The sequence below is a fragment of the Gouania willdenowi genome, chromosome 15 (assembly GCF_900634775.1).
Source record: "Gouania willdenowi chromosome 15, fGouWil2.1, whole genome shotgun sequence".
Classification (NCBI taxonomy): Eukaryota; Metazoa; Chordata; class Actinopteri; order Blenniiformes; family Gobiesocidae; genus Gouania; species Gouania willdenowi.
This window is the reverse complement of record NC_041058.1, coordinates 23988291-24009017: the sequence shown is the minus strand read 5'-3', so window position 1 is coordinate 24009017 and position 20727 is coordinate 23988291. Positions and strand designations below refer to the sequence as shown.

Genomic DNA, 20727 nt, shown 5'->3' with positions numbered 1-20727 from the left:
CAACGAACATCTGCTGTTAATCAACATACGAAAAAATTGCACAGCCATTTTAAAGAAATACATGAGTAAAATTTTCATTGGAGGCACATTTGGGAAAAATATGTCCGGGCCCAATACTTTTTAACATATTGTTTCCAGGAAAAAAAAATACCCACTCAAATATCAAGTGTGTATTGCTTAATAAAGCAGGAAAGTCCGAGCTTTCTAGTTCCGCTAGTTTTTTTGTAATGCAGGTTTGATTGACAATTTTCAGCACTTCCCCTTTTCCTTTCCACTCCGTTATCATCCGTGGAAAACAGAGAACAACTTTTTGATGTCATTTTTTTAAAAGGCAATGAAGGACATTGGGTATTACAACAACAACCAATGAGTTGTACCATCTGACATTTGAAAAAAGTAAAATAATGCTCATAAGTACGGGTGTCCCGATACGATATCGGTCCGATATCAGCCTGAAAACGAATACAGTTGTCCCTCACTATAACACGGTTCACCTTTCGCGGCCTCGGTGTTTCGCAGATTATTTTTACAGCGGAATTTTGCATGCATTTTTTTTTACAGTGTATGAATGCGCATTGTGTTCTGTGTCCTGATTGGCTGCTGCGTTCATACCGGATGCTTCACAAAATGTCCATACGTCCAGATTACATACAAAGTCAATGGATAGACGTGGCACAGATGCGAAATCTTTCCTGTGCGGTCCGATCCGCCTGTCATTTGTTGACGATGACGTCACGTCAACACGGACACCGGTCTGTTCACTAACTCAATCAAGGAGTAGAAGCTGTGTGTGACCACCTGGAGCTGAATGACACGGCCTTTATAACCGGGACCGGACTCGGAAGGATTTGGCGTGAAGGAAAATCAGTGAGGAGGTGGTAGAAGCAGGTAAAGGTTCTTTCTGTGGTTTTCATCTTTGAAAGTTAGCACTGAGCTAGGACAGCAATAGCCGCTAATCACACCAGCTTTTTTCACAGGTGGTTTATGTTTGTGAGAAGAGAAAAAGGAGCACAGCTCTTCGCTTCAGCAGGCAGTGAAACTCACCGAGTTGGATGTGTCGCTGGTGGGCGGTTCTTTGATTCAAACTCGCATATGAAGCGAATGGGGACATTTTTTGATCCTGTGCACTCTGAAGTGCTGTATGTTTGAAAAGTTTTCTCCCCGACAAAACCCACAATGTCAACGTCTGTCTGAGAAAAGTATATAACGTGCAGTGAGGGGTTTTACAGCCTTAAAACATGTATAATAATTGTAAAAAATAAAGCTGACTACTTCACGGATTTTGCCTATTGCGGGTTATTTTTAGAACGTAACTACCGCGATAAACGAGGGACTACTGTATTGGATATCGGATTCAAATTTCCGATTTTTTTTGTTTTTTGCAATTTTGTTTTTATTTATTTTATTTAATTGTAGAATACTGTAGATGTTATGTTGAAGGTTAAAATGTATGTAACCAATTAGTTAAAAAATGGGTCAGTTTTTCTCATACTTACTGTTGCTGACTATTGTTCTCTGTTTGTGGAACATAAAAAAAGTAATAAAGGTATGTATGATTTATGCTGATATTGTATCAAATCAATATCGGTATCGGCCGATACGCAAGGAAATATCATATCGGAAATGAAACATTGTATTGGGACATCCCTACTCATTAGATCTTGAGCACATGCTGAAAGTAAAAACTATGTGGATTTTATTTTTTTTCTCCACAAGTATCGATTATGACTGAATGCAAGGTATACACTTGACTGTTATAAATGTATACAGGAAACCATGTCATATCACATACCTGAAGCCAGGAGGGGCTGGTAGTGGTTGATGTTTTTGGTGGTGAGAGGGGGACACATACGAATGGCAAAAGGGGGGAGGGGCAGACCGGACAGCAGACCAGTCAGCAAGAACTTTAGTTGGACTTCTTGAGGACTTGTGTTTGGAGGAGGGGCTTCTCCAGCAGTCAAAGTTTGACCTGGAGATGTAAAAATCACAGCACAAAATTCATAACAATTTACATTTTCTTTTTGAGGAAGAGAGAAAATGACATCGACTTAATGAATCCCAGAGGAACAACCTTAGGACTCCACAAACAGTAGAGACATTTAAGAAAGGACTTAAAACCCACCCTAATGCTTGTTTTTAGTCCTGTCTTTTAATATATGTTGTATTGTATTGTTTTTAATTCTGTCGTCCAATGTAGCACTTTGAGATTTGGTGTCAAATGTAAAGTGCATTACAAATAACATGTATTATTATTAACTTCTCTATTCTAAAGTTTTACAAGCACTCTGTAAGGCTTTTCTATGGTTATTGATAAGATTGTAATTTATTCATCTAGAAGGAAATTCAGAAACAAACTTTCTTTTTTTAAGATTCATGTTTTGGTTTTTTTATTACAATTTTTGACTGAACATTCCATGGCTCAAGTGCATTTGAATTGTATTCGATCGGCCAAACAATTCCAATTCCTTATATTGGGGCCCGTTATTAGATTTTCGCAGAGAAGGCATTTATAGGTTTTATTAGATCCTAGTGCAGCTTTTGACACGAAAGATCACTATATTCTACTAGAGAGATTAGAGGAATTACTTGGAATCACAGGGACTGCCCTAAACTGGTTTAAGTCCTACCTATCTGATAGGTACCAGTTTGTACACGTGAATAATAGGTCTTCTGTGTACACTAAAGTAAGCTACGGGGTTCCTCAGGGCTCTGTGCTAGGTCCAATCCTCTTCTGTATCTATATGATCCCCCTTGGTAATGTTATGAGAAAATACTCTGTTAACTTTCACTGCTATGCTGATGATACCCAACTGTATGTATCAATGAAGCCAGGTGAAACAAATCAGCTATCTAAACTTGAGGCCTGTCTAAAGGACATTAGGGCCTGGATGGACCAAAATTTTCTTCTTCTTAACTCAGACAAGACTGAGGTCATTGTACTGGGCCCACGACACCTTAGAGAAACCTATGCTAGCCTAACTGCCCTAGATGGCATTACTCTGGCACGAAGCACAACTGTTAGAAACCTTGGGGTTCTATTTGATCAGGACTTATCCTTCAACTCTCACATAAAACAAACTTCAAGAACTGCCTTCTTTCATCTCCATAACATTGCTAAAATCAGATCTATCCTGTCTCAGGGTGACGCCGAAAAGCTAGTCCATGCTTTTGTTACCTCTCGACTGGATTATTGTAATTCTCTTTTAGCAGGCTGCCCGAGCAAGTCGCTTAAGACACTTCAGCTGGTTCAAAATGCTGCAGCACGTGTACTGACTAAAACTAGGAGAAGAGATCACATTACTCCTGTATTTGCCTCTCTGCATTGGCTTCCCATAAAATATAGAATAGAATTCAAGATTCTTCTTCTCACTTATAAAGCCCTAAATGGACAGGCACCAGTCTATCTCAAGGAGCTTGTAGTGCCATACAATCCCCCCAGAACACTACACTCTCAAAATGCTGGACTACTCGTTGTTCCATTTGTCTCTAGAAGTAGTTTAGGAGGAAGAGCTTTCAGTTATCGGGCCCCACTTCTCTGGAACCACCTACCAACCACGGTTCGGGGGGCAGACACCCTCTCAACCTTTAAGGTTAGGCTCAAAACATTCCTCTTTGGTAAAGCTTTTAGTTAGGAACCAGCTCATAGCTCATAATTAAGATGCAATAGGCATAGACTGCCGGTGGGGGGGTCTGGCATGCTCGGTTGGAGAGAGGTTGGAGAGGGCGTTAAGAGAGAGGTCATTTAGGTTAGAGAGGGACCAGAGAGGGTCCCATTCCTCTCTCAAAAACTCCCTCTATGTCTGCTTCTTCCCTTGTGTGTTTGCTCCTGTACTCCTTCTGGCTTTTGTCTTGCAGGTCCGTGGGATCCTTAGTGTGGAGTTACAGAGTCTCAACAACTCTGTCTCCACCCTTTCCTCTGCACACACCCAACACAGCATAACGTGGATGGCTGTTCATCATAGGAATGGGATCCACACAAGGTTCCTGCTGCTTAACAGAAGGTTTTCCTTGCCGCCATGATGAATTCATGTTGGGTGTGGGATACATATGTATGTGCATATACGTATATATGCATATGTGTGTATCCATAAAATGAAGAGTCTGTTCTTAAGACTGCTCTACTGTAAAGTGTCTTGAGATACCATTGGTTATGATTTGGTGCTATACAAATAAAAGATTGATTGATTGATTGATAGATGCTACGAAAGTTGAAGCACAAACTTGCAAACAATAAAGGCCTTTAAGACACCAAAATAAACACACAATGCTCATATTTTGGCTCCCGACTTCTTAAACGTGACGTCCTTAAGTGTTTCAGGAAAAAATAATTCTCAGGGAACTGTGAGTCAAAAAAAAGCTGAACTGATTTACATTTTGGCATGACAAGAAGCGTATTGTTTTCCTTAAAATTTCAGATATTTCCTATGAGTAAAAAGGAAATAAACAAAATTAAATTCAGCTACATCAATTGGCTTGATTAGAAAGGCTCAAAATGTTTGGGTATACTGTATACAGTATCGAGCTAAAATAAGTAACGATACATAACAATACAGCAGGAAGTTTCTATACAGATTTACATAAAAAAAAACAAAAAACAAAAAGACAGACAAAACAGAGTAAAATATAAAACATCCAGGAAATCCTTTCCCACATTAAAAGAAGACTGTACAAATAGATTAGTTTTCTACGCACATTTCAAATAAATATGCATTTTAATTAATTGGTTTGCTATAATAGCAAATGATATGTTTCTTAATGGTAGCTGCGGTTTAAATGAAAAATCCATTTAATTCTGTTCGCCTCAGTGCTCGTTTTATTAGAACATCCTTTTCTAGCAAGATCTTTAAAGATTGAACAGTCAGCTGAGCCTTCAGGCATTAGCTGTCTCCAATCCTGCGCATTTTAGTGAAGATGCATCCAAATTAGCATGACAGAGTTTCTCCTTCATCCCCAGAGCTAACCATGGGGTTGATTCTGTGCAGAGCTTATTAACCTATAAAGGAAAAACGCTAGAAGGTGCACAGGTTAGACCAGTGTGCAGAAATGAACAGTGTACCAGGTTCAGAACCACTAAATGGCATAAAGAAAAACACATTAATATTAACATATTCTGAAACATGAACAACTTTACAGATGTCCTATCCAAAAGTAAGAAATATCTTACTGCTGCCAAAAAGAGCAAATAGGGTTGAGACAGTGGGTGACAAACAGTGAAATTAAAACCAAAATGCATCATTTCAGTGTGTACAGTCGTACCAATCATGCTGTTGAGAGAGAGATCTTGAATCTTTTTTTGGTTTGGACCCAGTGGAGCACCACAAAATGACACGGGAGAGTAGAGTGGTGATAGACCCGAACTGAAAAGTGAAGAGAGAGAAAGAATAACTATGGATCTGAACATAAACCTAATTAAAATTACAGACAGAGCAAAAATCAAACAGTCCTCGCATAAATCCCAACATCATTTTCCACTTATCATTAACTGCTGATTCAGTGGGAACTGCATACTGTGCAGTCATTCGCTCATAACTGTAAGATGTTTATAAGCAAAAACGACAAATGATGGCTAAATCTTGACTGATTATAAAATATGCCCATTTGAATCCTGTGAATGTTATGCAGACGTGTGCAGTGAGATGTCAAAGGACTTTTGACTTCAAAATAAGTAAATCAAAACAACAAAGATCAAGCAATAAATCTTACACCATGACAGAATGGACGCCAGATATTGGTGTTCCAAATCGCATACTAACATACTACTCAGACTAAGTCGAACGTTAAATGTAGTATTGAGGTCACATTAGATAGAATGAAAAGACTACGTGAGAAATACCCGGATGTACACAATACCGGGACATTTCCCAAGTATGCACGGTGGGCACAATAGTCATACTCAACCACCCCATGATGCATTGCGAGCGGAACATGAAATTGCCCTGGCCTCGGCTTCGAGCTAAAAATCAAAAATCCCCTTTTCAAAACAAAAGCATCTATTCTTGTCTTCCATTAGTTTTTAACGCTTTTGTAAATAGAGCTCTTATTTTGAAGTTAACTGTAAGTTTTGTCAGTAGCATAATGGCAGGTCTGGCAGGAAAACTCCAAAATGTCGGCATGAAATGTGTTTCCCCGAGTTTTATGCATCAAATGACTAGATATTGATATTCTACTTGGTCACTCTCTCACTTAAAATGTTTTCAGAACTTTCAAAGGTGGCAAATTAATAGAGATATTTAGTCTCAGTGTGCTTAAGGTTTTTGTTGTTGTAGGTTCGAAATGCATCATGGGAAACTTTGAAGTATATTTCAGTGGGAACGGTCATCATTCTAATTATACTTATTGTTAGAGGTGGCAAAAGTACTAGTCATCAGTACTCAAGTTAAAGTAAAGATACTTGAATCAAAAATGACTGGTAAAAGTATTGAAGTTGCTCCCTTACTTGAGTAAAAAAGTAAAAAAGTAAATGCTACTAAATGTACTTAAGTAAAAAAAGTAATAAAGTAAAACAAATGTCCCTTCAATAATAAGACAGGGTTATTCCAAATTCCATATATTTTATTTTTAAAAGAACTTGTAGAAAACTGGTACATGGAAATAAACTAAATTTGTTACCATTTATGAACACCTGGAGAGTTTAGCTCTCATAATAAATACAATTCGTAAATAAAATGTGTCAAGAAAAAAAAAAGTGCAAATGCTCAATTAAACCCAGAGCAGCTTTGAGTTTAACCTTTTTAAGAACTTGTAGAAAACTGTTAGATGGAAATAAATGAAATCTGTTACCGTTTATGAACACTTGAAAATGTTAATCATAAAACTAAGGGACCTGCCTAACGTAAAAAAGCTCAAACTACCAACATGTTTACATCTTATAAATAACAAGCTCATTTTTTAAAAAGTAAGAAGTAAAAGTAAAAAGTCGGCAAAAAGTACAGATAACTACAGTAACAAAGTATTTGTACTTTGTTACTTGCCACCTGTGCTTATAGTTTACAATATCAGTATATACTCATTGAGTTTGTAGTGCATAGTACAAATTATGCCATTTCGAACACAGCCATTGTTTTTTTATTGCTGTGATGCCCCCCCTACCCCCTTACTTACTAACTTGACTTAGGCCTTGTCCACACGTAGATGGGTATTTTTATAAACGTATATTCACCCTACTCCGTTTTAAAAAAAAAAAGTTAAGTCCACACATCATTGTTTCAAAAAAAAAATTCCATCCACACCAAACAGCGCAAATGTGCTATCCTCCAGTGAATAAACGTCACTCTCTGTTGTAGGCAGCTTTTTGTATTGAGGTCCAAAGTGCACCGTTATAGCTTTGCACTCCTGCCTAACAATGCTTGAGACCTGGTCCATGTAGCAGGGCTGTCTGGTGTGAGCCCGGCCAGTCCATACAGCGGGCCACCGGAGAGGATAGATGGTGCAGACGCACATCACCGAGCAGCAAGGCCAAAAACCCACCCCACGGCACCCCCGAACCACACCGGCTCCGTGGAGCACGGAAGCACTCCACACTCCCCAGGCACAGCGGGGCCCCGAGCGGCCCGCCGCAACAGGGAAGGACCGCGCAGCAGAGAAACCCGCGCCTGCACACAGACCGACAAGCGACGTACCAACGCATCCCCACCACAACCCGACATCAGTGTTGCCACCACAGCCCAGGTGACGTTTGGAAACTCAAAACTGGTTCAGTGTCCACACTCAAACGCATAGCCAGCATTTTCCTCAAATCCACACTTTGGTCGGAGTTTTTATGAACTTTCATTTTTCATGAAAAAATAACTCCGGTTGTGGGTGGATGATTAGGCAAATCGGAGAAAAATATCTCCTATTTGCAAGATACCCTGTTACGTGTGGACAGGGCCTTATTCTCAGCAGCCAGATGTCACACAGACAACCAACTTAAAAAGAAATAAATTGCAAAAACTGCCTCCCTGCGGCAGAGCAGCAAAGGACTGCTCCATCAAAGGAGAGCAGGGCTCATCAATGCTTGCCAAACTCTGCACACCCCCCACCTCTGCTACTCACCCAAACGACTTGAATATAGGTCACAGGATTATGCAGCTTTAAGTTAGTTTTTTGTACTATTTTTATAAGTTGTTAAACTTTTAGTTGTTACCTGTTTGTCAGAGTGAACTACTGCAGTGATGATCTGGGTCTTTACTGAACCTATAAATGTTTTAATTGTTTACCTGGGATTGGTAGCAGGCTTGCTTGGGTGGGATTTCAGCTCCCACAACATTACTCGTCCATCGCTGACCATGAGTGCAGCATTGTTTTCATTGACGGGGCAGATCACCATACGATACGGCCGCACGGTCTTAGTGACTCGTATGGCATCGCACTGAGACCGCAGGTCATATACAAGCTCCTGGGCAGCTTGCTCTGGGTCTGAGGGTGTAAGAGGCAAAATGAATCAGAGGAGGAGAAATTAGAAAGTGATGGGAAACAGAAACACAAAAGGTAAAATGCAATCACTGCATTATGAGGACTCTTTCAATTAAATGATAAAGAAGGCCACATTTGAGGTTTGAGTGGAAGGGAGCACAGGAAAAGATACTAAATAAAAAAAAAAATAAAGTGGTAAGAAAAAACAAGAATGTACGGGGGGAATTGGAAGGAACTGATGTATCGCAAAGAAGATAGAAAGGCCACAAAGTGAAGGAGAGAAAAAATCAGTCAGAAAGAAATCTCCCACTGATCAATCAGGCAAAGACCACGATCAATGCGACAGGAAGAGAATAAAAGGTCAGAAAACCTTGAAAAAAGGCAACAGGATGTGATGGTGAGGCCATTCTAGCACAACAGATGATAAGTAGAAGATGGAGCTGAAATGAGGACAGCAATCCTTTCAGGACCGTTCACAAGAGGGAAGAACGTCTTAAGGAAGGTGTCGTACCAGCTGCTTCCTCTGGTGCTGCAGTAGAGCGACACACTCGCAGTGTGATGCAGCCGTTCTCGTGAAGACAATAGAGGGCATCCCGCTGGGCGCAGGGAATCACCTGACAACACAAGCAGCAGGAGATGGTACTGATGAGATGTTCATAATGACCATAATGTATTTTAATTACATATATAATCACTAAAAACTTAAAAAGTGCCAAACATGTTAAAATGATCTTTTTTATTAATTTAAAAACCAACTAAACTAATGGTGGAAAAAAGAAAAGAGTTGATTTCATTGTATAATTATTTAAAAAGACAAAAACAAACAAAAAGCATACAAATACATATAACAACAAAAACAAACAACACCTGTAGCACATTTTCATCTGAGTTTAGGAACTGCACAGCACACAACACATTTTTGCTCAGGGCCAAAGATGGAGTAGTTTGATCAGCTTTTAAAGGTCCCATGTCATGCTATTTTTCACCCATCTCCATTTGTTCTAAGAACCCTAAAAATGTAGTATTTGAGGTTGATTTTCCCCAACTCACCTGTTTTCCAGAGTTTTCGCCTCTGAAAAGTCACTTCCTGAGCAACTCTACACAAACAGGCTGATTTGTGGCCTACTTATGCATATTCATGAGTGGCCGTGTCTACAGACGGGACACTGACTTAAAGCACAGAAAAGTCGATTTAGCGCAGGGGTGCCCAACCCTGGTCCTCAAGAGCCCCTGTCCAGCATGTTTTAGATGTTTCCCTCTTCCAACACACCTGATTGAAATGACCAGGATCGTTATCAGGCTTCTGCAGAGCTTGAGTTAATCATTTGAATCAGGTGTGTTGGAAAAGGGAAACATCTAAAACATGCTGGATAGGGGCCCTTGAGGACCAGGGCTGGGCACCTCTGATTTAGTGTAACATGGGCCCTTTAAGAAAGAAAAGGCAAATTTGAACTAGGAGAAGAGATCACATTACTCCTGTATTAGCCTCTCTGCATTGGCTTCCCATAAAATACAGAATAGAATTCAAGATTCTTCTTCTCACTTATAAAGCCTTAAATGGACAGGCACCAGTCTATCTCAAGGAGCTTGTAGTGCCATACAATCACCCCAGAACACTACGCTCTCAAAATGCTGGACTACTCGTTGTTCCATTTGTCTCTAGAAGTAGTATAGGAGAAAGAGCTTTCAGTTATCAGGCCCCACTTCTCTGGAACCATCTACCAACCACGGTTCGGGGGGCAGACACCCTCTCTACCTTTAAGGTTAGGCTCAAAACATTCCTCTTTGGTAAAGCTTTTAGTTAGGAACCAGCTCATAGCTCATAGTTAAGATGCAATAGGCATAGACTGCCGGGGGGGTCTGGCATGCTCGGTTGGAGAGAGGTTGGAGAGGGCATTAAGAGAGAGGTCATTTAGGTTAGAGAGGGACCAGAGAGGGTCCCATTCCTCTTTCAAACACTCCCTCTATGTCTGCTTCTTCCCTTGTGTGTTTGCTCCTGTACTCCTTCTGGCTTTTGTCTTGCAGGTCCGTGGGATCCTCAATGTGGAGTTACAGAGTCTCAACAACTCTGTCTCCACCCTTTCCTCTGCACACACCCAACACAGCATAACGTGGATGGCTGTTCATCATAGGAATGGGATCCACACAAGGTTCCTGCTGCTTAACAGAAGGCTTTCCTTGCCGCCATGATGAATTCATGTTGGGTGCGGGATACATATGTATGTGTATATACGTATATATGCATGTGTGTGTATCCATAAAATGAAGAGTCCGTCCTTAAGACTGCTCAACTGTAAAGTGTCTTGAGATACCATTGGTTATGATTTGGCGCTATACAAATGGTAAATGGTAAATGGACTTGATTTTATATAGCGCTTTATCACCACACTGAAGCAGTCTCAAAGCGCTTTACATATCAGCTCATTCACCCAATCACTCTCACATTCACACACCAGCGGGACAGGACTGCCATGCAAGGTGCTTGTCGACCACTGGGAGCAACTTAGGGTTCAGTGTCTTGCCCAAGGACACTTCGACACATAGTCAGGTACTGGGATCGAATCCCCAACCTCTCGATCAGAAGACGACCCACTACCACCTGAGCCACGATCGCCCAAATAAAAGATTGATTGAAGATTGACATGATTTTGCAACTTCGCATATCACTGATATATAAAGTACGTAAGGCACTGGCAATATCAAAGCAATGAATAAAAGATATCAGTCCCTTCAGTATCTTTTCTTTAAAAAATCCTGAATTTTGTGACAATTTTTTTGTCTAATTTAATGGGATTTTGTGGTATTGCTTTTGAGAAATTGTAGCAATATAGAAAAATCCACAATTAAATTCAAAATAAATTGCAAGCCCCTGCAAATATTATAGTTTCATTGAATTTATGCTTTTGGTGGGACTGGGATATCTACAAATCAACTTGTTGGTAATTTAGATGTTTTTTCACTTTCTCCTGTGGAACAAATTGGAAAATCAAAAGGGCCAGATTTGGCCCCCGGGCCTTGAGTTTAACACGTGTGCTTCAGTGTTTCAGAAGCTCTTTGAGAATTGCTCAAATCTGCTCAATCTTCTTGTGTAAAGTTATTTTATTAAAACTGCTAACACGTGAGAGAATAAATGTTTGAGCAAGAAGAAAATGAAAAAAGTGAGCGAACGTATTGATTAGGGGACCAACGGTGTTCTAGTATCCTTACAATCCCAGAAAAATCAATCTATAAGCATTTCAGCCCAGCAAACAAGTGTGGCTCTAATCTACAAACCGTCTAATCAAGAGCTTGATTAAAATTGGCTTCAGCCGATTGTTTCTCAATAATGATGAGCGCTCAAGCAATACTACAGAAAGCTCTTCATCTCATGTTCTCTGGCGTGAACAAGTACCAGATAAATCTTTCGTTATAAACAAAAACCTTGACATAAAAGAAAAACTTGCACTCCCGCGTGTACCGTCTCTAAGCTGTCATCAGTCATGCAAATTGGCTGAGACATGCACTAAGAAGGAATCGTCGGTCAAAGCAAACAGAGGCGCAGTCTCTGACATTTATTTGTCGGTGAAGAAATATCTTCTGCGGCTTTATCTTTGGATGTATTTGTGACAGAAAAAGTAAAAAACACATGATTTATGAAGTCCAATAATTAACATAGCAGAGTAGAATTTTACACATTCAGAGCATGAAACCAGCACTAGTTTGGCTGAGTAAAAAGTATAAAATACTCTCTCTGTGTGTGTGTGTGTGTGTGTGCGTGTGTGTGTGTGTGTGTGTGTGTGTGTGTGTGTGTGTGTGTGTGGGAAAAGACAGAGCACTCCTTGCTTTTCAGGCAGGCACACGGGCAAAGACAGGAGAAAAAGCCAAATTGATGAAAGCCGAGCTTGGGGTCTGTTACGGGCTGTACAGCTGTGATAAATCCCTGATCTAAAACCCCCACAGCATTCATCAGTTTCCAATTAGAAATCCAGCCTCTAAATGTAGAGAATTGGCACCTAAAGGTCAACCTTGTCACTGACGTTGACAGCTGGAATCAGACAGGAGATGATTGTGAGATTCTTGTGCTGTAACTAAGGACTGCACGGCGCTGCTGTGCAGTTGTCACACAGTCATGAGGTTAGCATTAAAAAAAAAAAAAAAAAGGCTGCCTGGTAGAAGCAGCCTTAAAAACACATTTTCAAGTAATGCATTTTAGTAGAAGCTGAGAAATCAGTCTACCCTTTGTTCTTTGGTTGTTCCGATTTAAAACCAAATTAAAAAAATAAATGAACAGTGTGGTTATTTGGTTTTACTGACGTCAAACCAAAATAGTAATACAGAAAAATCGAAACCAGAAAAGCAGTGTTTTTCTGTTTTAAAAAGAAACCTTCTGTTTGTATATTTACAGGGAAACTATCGATGAAAGCTGTATGTTTTAAGCTCACCACACAGAGTGGCCCCATAGACGGGGGACGGGGGACGGGGGGGAGGACTTTTACTCTGCTGCGTTTGATAAAATGATCTTGTATCATGTTGTCCACCTCACACCGATGGCAAGGAGGCGTAATTTGTGTGTCAATGACGTTTCGTTGAAGAGTTATTGACGCTGGAAGTCCAAATCTGTGAATATTGTGCCAACTTTACCGAAGAGTGTTACGGTCCAAATAGTATCCAGATAAAATATTGACTGTGAGGCTAGTGTGAGGAATATATGTTAGAACTTTTTTGACATATTTGACACTTTTGCAAAAACAATTACAGCTTTTTTGAGGGCATTAAATTTCATTATTTTACACGTTAGCCGTCAACACAGAAGTGGATCACAAGAAACGATGAGCACAAGTAAATTCATTACACCATCTCTGTTTCCTTTAATCACATATCATGTGTATATCGTTGCATCCTTTTTTTGATTTGATTTATTTATATATTAATAATGTTTCGATTCACCAGTTCATCAATTGTGTGACTTATGCATTGCTCCTTTTTTGTCCGGGAGACAAAACCTGCCCTCGTCTGTGGGTCCCCTCTGTGTGGTGAGATTAAAACAAGAAGCTCTTGTTCAGAGTTTCCCTGTAAATATCCAATTAACACACAAACAAATATTTTAAAACGGAAAAACTCTTTGGTTTTTGATTTTTTTCTGTATTTCTGTTTTGGTTTTAAGTCAGTAAAAGAAAATAACCACACCGTTTATTTGTAATTTTGATTTGGTTTTAAAAAGGAATAACCAAAAAACGAAGGGTACACGAATTCTGAGAAAAGGGGTTTATCTGTTGTGAAAGAAGGATGGAAACCACCATCCTTCTATTCTTTTTTAACGAGCTCCTAACTTATGTTGGCATGAGTATTTTTGATCTTTTTGTAGCCAACAGACACATGAGCAGTTGGAACGTTTTTCTTCCGCGCTCAAATCCACAGGAGAATAAAACTGAGATCAGACAAAAATCTATATTTAATATATGAACACAACTGGGAAATCAAAAGTGTACATCTATCCTCAAAGTACTTTCCCGAGTCCCTCCCACATACAGATTCTCCCCCACGCATCTTCATACCTGTGTAAAGGGCACACCGGAGCGCTCGATGGCCACGACACCCACTGTCTGGCTAAGCTCCAGGTCCAGGATTAAAATCTCCCTGGGATAAAGGAGCAGCATATGGTTCCTTTTGGATGGCAGGTATGACAACTGCAGACAGTCATTCAAGGTCACCGCCTCAGCTCTACAGGATCACACAGAGATAAGTTATTTACAGTGTGGCTATTTGGAAGTTCTGCATATGTGATAGGAACGTATCCCCTTAGAAAGATTGATAATCAATTCATCTGTTTTGCATATTTCTTTTAATCATAAAATACAGCACAGAAAACCTGCTTGGAAATGTAAATTAGGTTGAGTAGAAAATGAAGTCCACATTACTGGGATACACCAATCAAGACAAACTGCAGAAAAACCACTGAATTATGAGTCTCTGCAGCAGCAAAAACACATACATATGAAATAAGCAATTATTATTTAAAAGTCCAGATATAGATTCAGCTTCTTCTTGATATTGGTTATTTTTCACACTAAGTGTTGAATGACTTACTTATTAATGTCAGGGTGCAAATCAATGGCAAACTACAGAAAACCTTAAAGTAAATTATAGAAGTTAGATAATTAAGCAGATATTTTAAAAGCTTCTTTATTTATTTCTTTATTTTTTTTAAACAAATGCAATTAATACTGACAGAAATCAGGTTGATCTTTACAGTGAAAAGGAATCAAACCTAAAAAAAAATCCATTGAAAATGTGACCATCAACCTGCGGCTGTTCATGGCCATTATTGTTGGCCACAGCTTTCTTTCTCTGTGTGATTTCTAATTTAAAAAAAGGAGACGTACAAGATGAGATCTTTATTAAATTTGAAGACATTGTTTCAGAATAATGTTCAAAGGTAAAATAAATGCTCTTCCAGAAGTCATTCAAAAATACTTCTCACTACAGACCAGCAAATACAGCCTAAAAGAGATCAATATATGTTTATTTTACCAAAAGCAAGATTAGAAGTTAAACGAAGATGTCTGTCTGTTCTTGGGGTTAATTTGTGGAATACTGTTGATAAAAAAATAAAAATGAGTGATTCAATTTAAAAAGAAAATGTCTCAATATATTTAAGTTTTTGTTGTTTTTGTTTCCATTATTTGAAAAAAGGCAACTCAATGTAGTTGTTGAATGCTTGCATTTATTCTGTGTATATTATTGGGAAAGGTAACTTGAATGTTATTTATGTTGGGCACGTAAGCATTTTTGCTTCTGCCTTTTTCAGTCTTGTTATATATTTTTAAATTGTGATTGTTTGAATATTTTTTTTAGACCGAAACAAACAAATACACTGAACTGAACTATCATCAGTGAAAAGCTAAATGAAACTTTTCTAACAGCTTGAAAAAACTGGGAAAAAAACATTTAAAAATAAACTATGTGCCTGATCCCACAATGCAACAAACAGGATAGGACGCCTTACAATCAAGCATCAACAGTCAACAAGCAATAGCAAATATAATCGTTATGAATAAACAATACACTTTTTAAGTTTCTAACACAACCTACTACAGCAATATTGGAACATAATCTCTAAATCTCCATCTGCTTGATTGACCCAAGAACTAAAAAGATGGTAAACTGCAAAACAAAACTCAGGTGTGTCTTAACTGTGGGGGTTTGGGAAAAAAAAAAAAAAAAACTGTCATAAAGTTTGTCAACTGAAGTACTGTATTGTAGGTCACAGACAATCAGAGCGAGGGCAGCAGGAAGCAGGATGCTCACCTCCCACTCGTCAACAAGTTCACAGCCTTTGCAAAATACCTCCAGCATGAAATCTCACACCAGCGCCATTTATTTTTTTTTCTAGGCAATTAGATACTTTAGATTCTGCTAGTCTGGGAGCCAACATACTGTTGCCTTGGAAACCAAAGGTGTCATAACATCAAGAACTAATAACCCAACAACAACTGAGTCGACCAGAAAAGAAAACTACATTTTGTCAAAGTTGAAACACATTGTGTATTTGTAACCATATTTGAAGGTGTGCATTAAAGCTAAATCTGTTTGATGTTTGTTTGTTGAAAAGTTTAAACCTGAGTCTACTAATGAGCAAAAAAGTGATTAAGGTGCATGGCATTCAATATGCTTCACAACCGTGTCTGAGAACTCAACTCGATATATATAGATGCTCCAAACAGCGGAGCAACTGTTACAATGGATATTAACACCTCTAATCTGACAAGTAGACAAATGCATGGGGAACAAGGGAGGGAAGGTATCGAGTATCGCCCAAGGACACAATACCTGAAAAAAAGAGAACGAGTGTAGCAAAAAAAGGATTAAAGTAAGATTAGTTGACTGTTGTAGTTGGCTGAGTGTATTCGCACAAAGATGTTGATGCATAATGTACAATAGTCCCTTTGATAAAACACCATCATTTTTTATAATGCTGTTACTGTTCTATTGTTTTGTATTTTGTGTATTGTTGTATAAGTATTGTACATTTGTATTTTTAAGTATATATTTTATTTATGTTATTTATGTTAATGGTGTTTTTCTAAGAGTACGTAAACACCGAACCCTGCTGAATACATATGTATTTGGGTATTAAGTAGTGCTGTTTATTAATCCTCGTCTCAGTCTTGTCATTTTGGTAAAAGTATTTTTATTTTGCGTATTTAGTAGTAAAATGTCAGAGTTACTGGCCACAAAGGCTTGAACGCCAGCCATTACAACTGAATTTTGCTATTGGCTGAAAGCGATTTCTTGGATAACCATGCATCAACAACTTTCCCTGTTGGCCCCGCCCCTCCTATAAAAGCTGAGAGGAGGTAGGAGGGTTTCACAGCCCTCAGTGAGCATTAATTGACACGCCTAAATGAGGAAGTCAAATGTGTTCCGTGTGAAGCAGCCCCCTGTAGCGCTTATGTTTTTTACTCTGTGCTTCTATAAGGAGCAGGTTCTGTGCTAATCAGAGGGTTCATCAAGCTACAGTATGTGTGTATTTACAGACATCATGTGTGTATTCCCGTCTGTCTCTGCGCACAGCGCTGACCGGCTGCCTGACTGGGTGTACTTACTGCTACAGGAGCAACGCACATATCAAGGCATTTTTTTAAATTTCCCCCCTAATGGCAGGTCAAGGCAAGGCAAGGCAAATTTATTTGTACAGCGCATTTCATACACAAGCCAACTCAATGTGCTTTACATGATTAAAAAGTGCAACAGAAAACATTAAGGTTAACGCACTTAAAATGAATTAAATTCCAAAACTCAACTATCTGCTACATTCTCTCCCCCTACAGATTCCTCTAAGTTATTTCAAAAAATTTTATATTATTTGCAAAGATTTTCTCTGCAATGGTAAGCGCCCACGAATGCATCTTGGGAAACTTCAACCTATACAGTGGGAATATAATTAAATCATTCGAGGATCTATCACAATAATATGGGCTGGGCAGGAACCACATGTGGAGGTACTTTCAGATTCATCATGATTTGAAATGAGTGTTTCGTTCACAGTATCAGGCCCCACAGGCTTCAAAATATTACAATCTGTTTGTTCAGCCTCAGTGAAAATAAAAGCACTGTTCTCTGAAATGGGTGTGGGAAAAAGATTTAGGGATTTCTGTTGATGACCAGGACTGGGCAAAAATTTGTGCTAATGGTCATACTTTATCCAGAGATCTAAAGAGTGAGACTAATGCAGTTCAAAATACTACACCGCTTTTATTGGACAACAAGTAGGTTGCAAGATTCAACACTATGTTGGAAATGTAAACACTGTGATGGTACTTTAATACATGTGCTGTGGTCTTGTCCACAAATCCAATTGTTTGGGATGAGAATACATAATTTTATACAAAATGTATCGGGTGTACACTTTGATTTCTGCCCATCATTGTATGTTCTTGGACACTCAAAGGCTTTGCTGAACTGGCCTAAAGCACTGAAGGACTGGACACAGACTGTGATCATGATTGGAAATTAAATTCTGCTTAGACACTGGAAATCCCCAGGAACTTCCTCATTTGATGAATGGACTGCTGAACTATCAAAGGTAGCTGCATATGAAAACATGTCATACAGGATCACAAATAAGGCGCACAAATATAAACAGAAATGGGGCAGATATATTTCAATGATGATTGCATGAGGAAGGGATGAAGGTATATCTATGACTATGTTAAACAAAACCTCTGCTCCTTTTTTTTTTTTAAGTAGCAAAGCCATACAAAATGAGTAAATGGTCTCCCTCTGTTTGTTCTGTTGGGTGGGGGTGGGGGGGTATGGGATTGTTTTTGTGTAGTTTTATACATTCATTGATATGTATATATAATTGTGCCTTGTTAATGGAAAAATAATTTAAAAAATGTAAATCAAAAAAAAAAAAAAAAAAAAAAGAAAACATTCAACAGATTAAAATCTATAACAATAATAACAATACCATTTATTTGAACATCAGCACCTTTCAGGTCACCCAAAGTCACTTAACAGTACATAACAAAACCACAACAGCAGAGTATAAAACCACATTAAAATGTAAGCTAACACAGTATACAAACAAAAGTAAAAGTGAAGCTAGAACACAGAGACAGAGCATGGGGGGTCAGATGGGAAATGCTGTTTTAAATAAGTGAATTTTGAGTCCGGCTTTGAATTGTGAGAATGAGTCCATGTTCATGAGATCCAGAGGTAGTGAGTTCCAGAGCCGGAGAGCAGAGCGGCTGAAAGCTCTGCTCCCCATGGTGGCAAGGCGGTCTGGGGGGATGGACAGATGAATGGAGGAATAGGATCTGAGAGAGCGAGATGGAGTGTAGACGTGGATGAGATCAGTCAGGTAAGGGGAGGCAGTGTGGTGATTGGACTTAAAAGTTAACAGAAGGATCTTGAAGTGGATGCAGAATTGAATGGGCAGCCAATGAAGCTGGTGGAGAACAGGAGTGATGTGGGAGATAGAGGGGGTTTTGAAGATGATGCGGGCAGCTGAGTTCTGGACTAACTGGAGTTTATGGAGGGATTTGCTGAAGAGACCAAAGAGAAGGGAATTGCCGTAATCAAGCCGGGAAGTGATGAGACTGTGGAAAAGGATAGCAGCAGTGTGAGGGGTGAGGGAGGGGCGGTGGTGATTAATGTTAAGGAGGTGAAAATATGCAGACCAGGTGAGTGCTGTCGAGGTTGACACCCAGACTCTTAACTTGTGAGGAGGGGGAGATAGAGGAGTGACGATTTGGATGGAGAAACTATTGGATTTGGGGAGTGTTGATTTTGTTCCAATGAGGAGAACCGCTGTTTTGTCACTGTTTATTTTTAGGAGATTATGATTTAACCATGATTTAACTTCTGTGATACAGTCGGTAAGGGATGGGGGGGAGGATAGAAGATGGTTTACTGGTGAGGTAGAGCTGGGTGTCATCCGCATAACAGTGAAAATGAATAACACATTTTTGGAAAATATTGCCTAGGGGGAGGAGATAAATAATGAAGAGAAGGGGATCCAGGACTGACCCCTGGGGCACACCTGTAGTGACGGGGGAGGGGTTTGATTTAAAGGATTTGAGCTCAATAAAATAAGTGCGGCTGGAAAGACAGAACTTAAACCAGTTAAGGGGGGTGTGGGTAAAGCCGATGAAAGCTAATCTGTTCAGAAGGGTGGTGTGAGAGATGGTGTCAAATGCCGCACTCAGGTCAAGGAGGATGAGGATGGTGAGGAGTCCAGAATCAGCTGCCATAAGGAGGTTGTTGGTTATTTTTATGAGGGCTGTTTCAGTGCTATGGAGGGGTTCATCGAGGTTATTGTGGGATAGGTGAGAGTGAAGTTGGCTGGCGGATGTTTTTTCGAGAATTTTACTGATGAAGGGAAGATTTGAGATGGAGCGGAAGTTATTGAGATTGGAAGGATCATGCACTGGGTTTTTTCAGGATTGGAGTTATTGCAGCAGTTTTGAAAAATGATGGAACAGTTCCAGTGATGAGCGAGGAGTGGATGATATGAGGGGAGTCAGAGAGGGGAGGGAGGCTTTGACCAGAAATGTGGGGAGAGGGTGCAACTGACAGGAGGATGGTTTGGGCTGACGGATGAGGTCTGAGATTTCAGAGGGAGTAGGGAGTTGGAAGGTGGAAAAGGAATGAATAAATGGGAAGGATTCTGGTGAGATGGGGAGAGGAGAGTTCTGACTGAGGTGGTGATGAATGTTCTGGATTGTTGAGGCAAGAAATGAGTAGAGTAGAGTATAAGTAGAATTGAGGTGGCAGTGAGTCAGGGGGGCAGGTGAGTTTATTGAGGAGAGAAAACAGAAACTTGGAGTTACCTTTATTTGAACTGATTAAACTGAATAATATTCGGATTTAGCTTGAGCAATGGAGTCTTTGTACTGAAAGATGTGATTATTGTACATGTCTTTGTGAATAGTGAGGTGGGTTTTTTTTATGGAGGCACTCGAGTTGGCAACCTCTGGCTTTCATGAGCCAGAGATCGTGTGTGAACCAGGGGGCAGGAGTGGAAAATGTAACAGACAAATTTTAACAGAACCAGGGAGTTGAGAATGGAATGGAGACTGAGAGTAGTGTTGTAAAGCATAACCAGTTCATCAAGGGTGGAAAATGTATTTATGTCCAGGTGGTGGTCATTACTGGAGGTGAGGGTGTTAAGATTTATATTCCGAATGTGACAGATTGATATGAGATGTGGGAGCTTAGTGGTAGTAATGGTGAGAGCAGCATTGAATGAGAGGAGAAAGTGATCAGTTATGGGAAGTTCATCAGCTTTACAGTCAAGAGGGGTGACACCGGAGCAGCAGATTAAATCGAGAATGTGACCTTTTGAGT

At 39.6% G+C, this 20727-nt stretch overlaps 1 protein-coding gene across 1 annotated transcript in view; it reads right to left on the bottom strand.

The window, feature by feature from the left end:
- Positions 1–20727, bottom strand: part of wdr11 (WD repeat domain 11) — a 90105-nt gene that overhangs the window by 49780 nt on the left and 19598 nt on the right. The window contains exons 6-10 of the mRNA XM_028468664.1: positions 13929–14094; positions 8906–9008; positions 8199–8397; positions 5257–5357; positions 1793–1969 (exon numbers count right to left, since the gene is read on the bottom strand). Of these exons, the coding sequence (XP_028324465.1) occupies positions 1793–1969; positions 5257–5357; positions 8199–8397; positions 8906–9008; positions 13929–14094 (746 nt within the window). The remainder of the gene's footprint in view (positions 1–1792; positions 1970–5256; positions 5358–8198; positions 8398–8905; positions 9009–13928; positions 14095–20727) is intronic.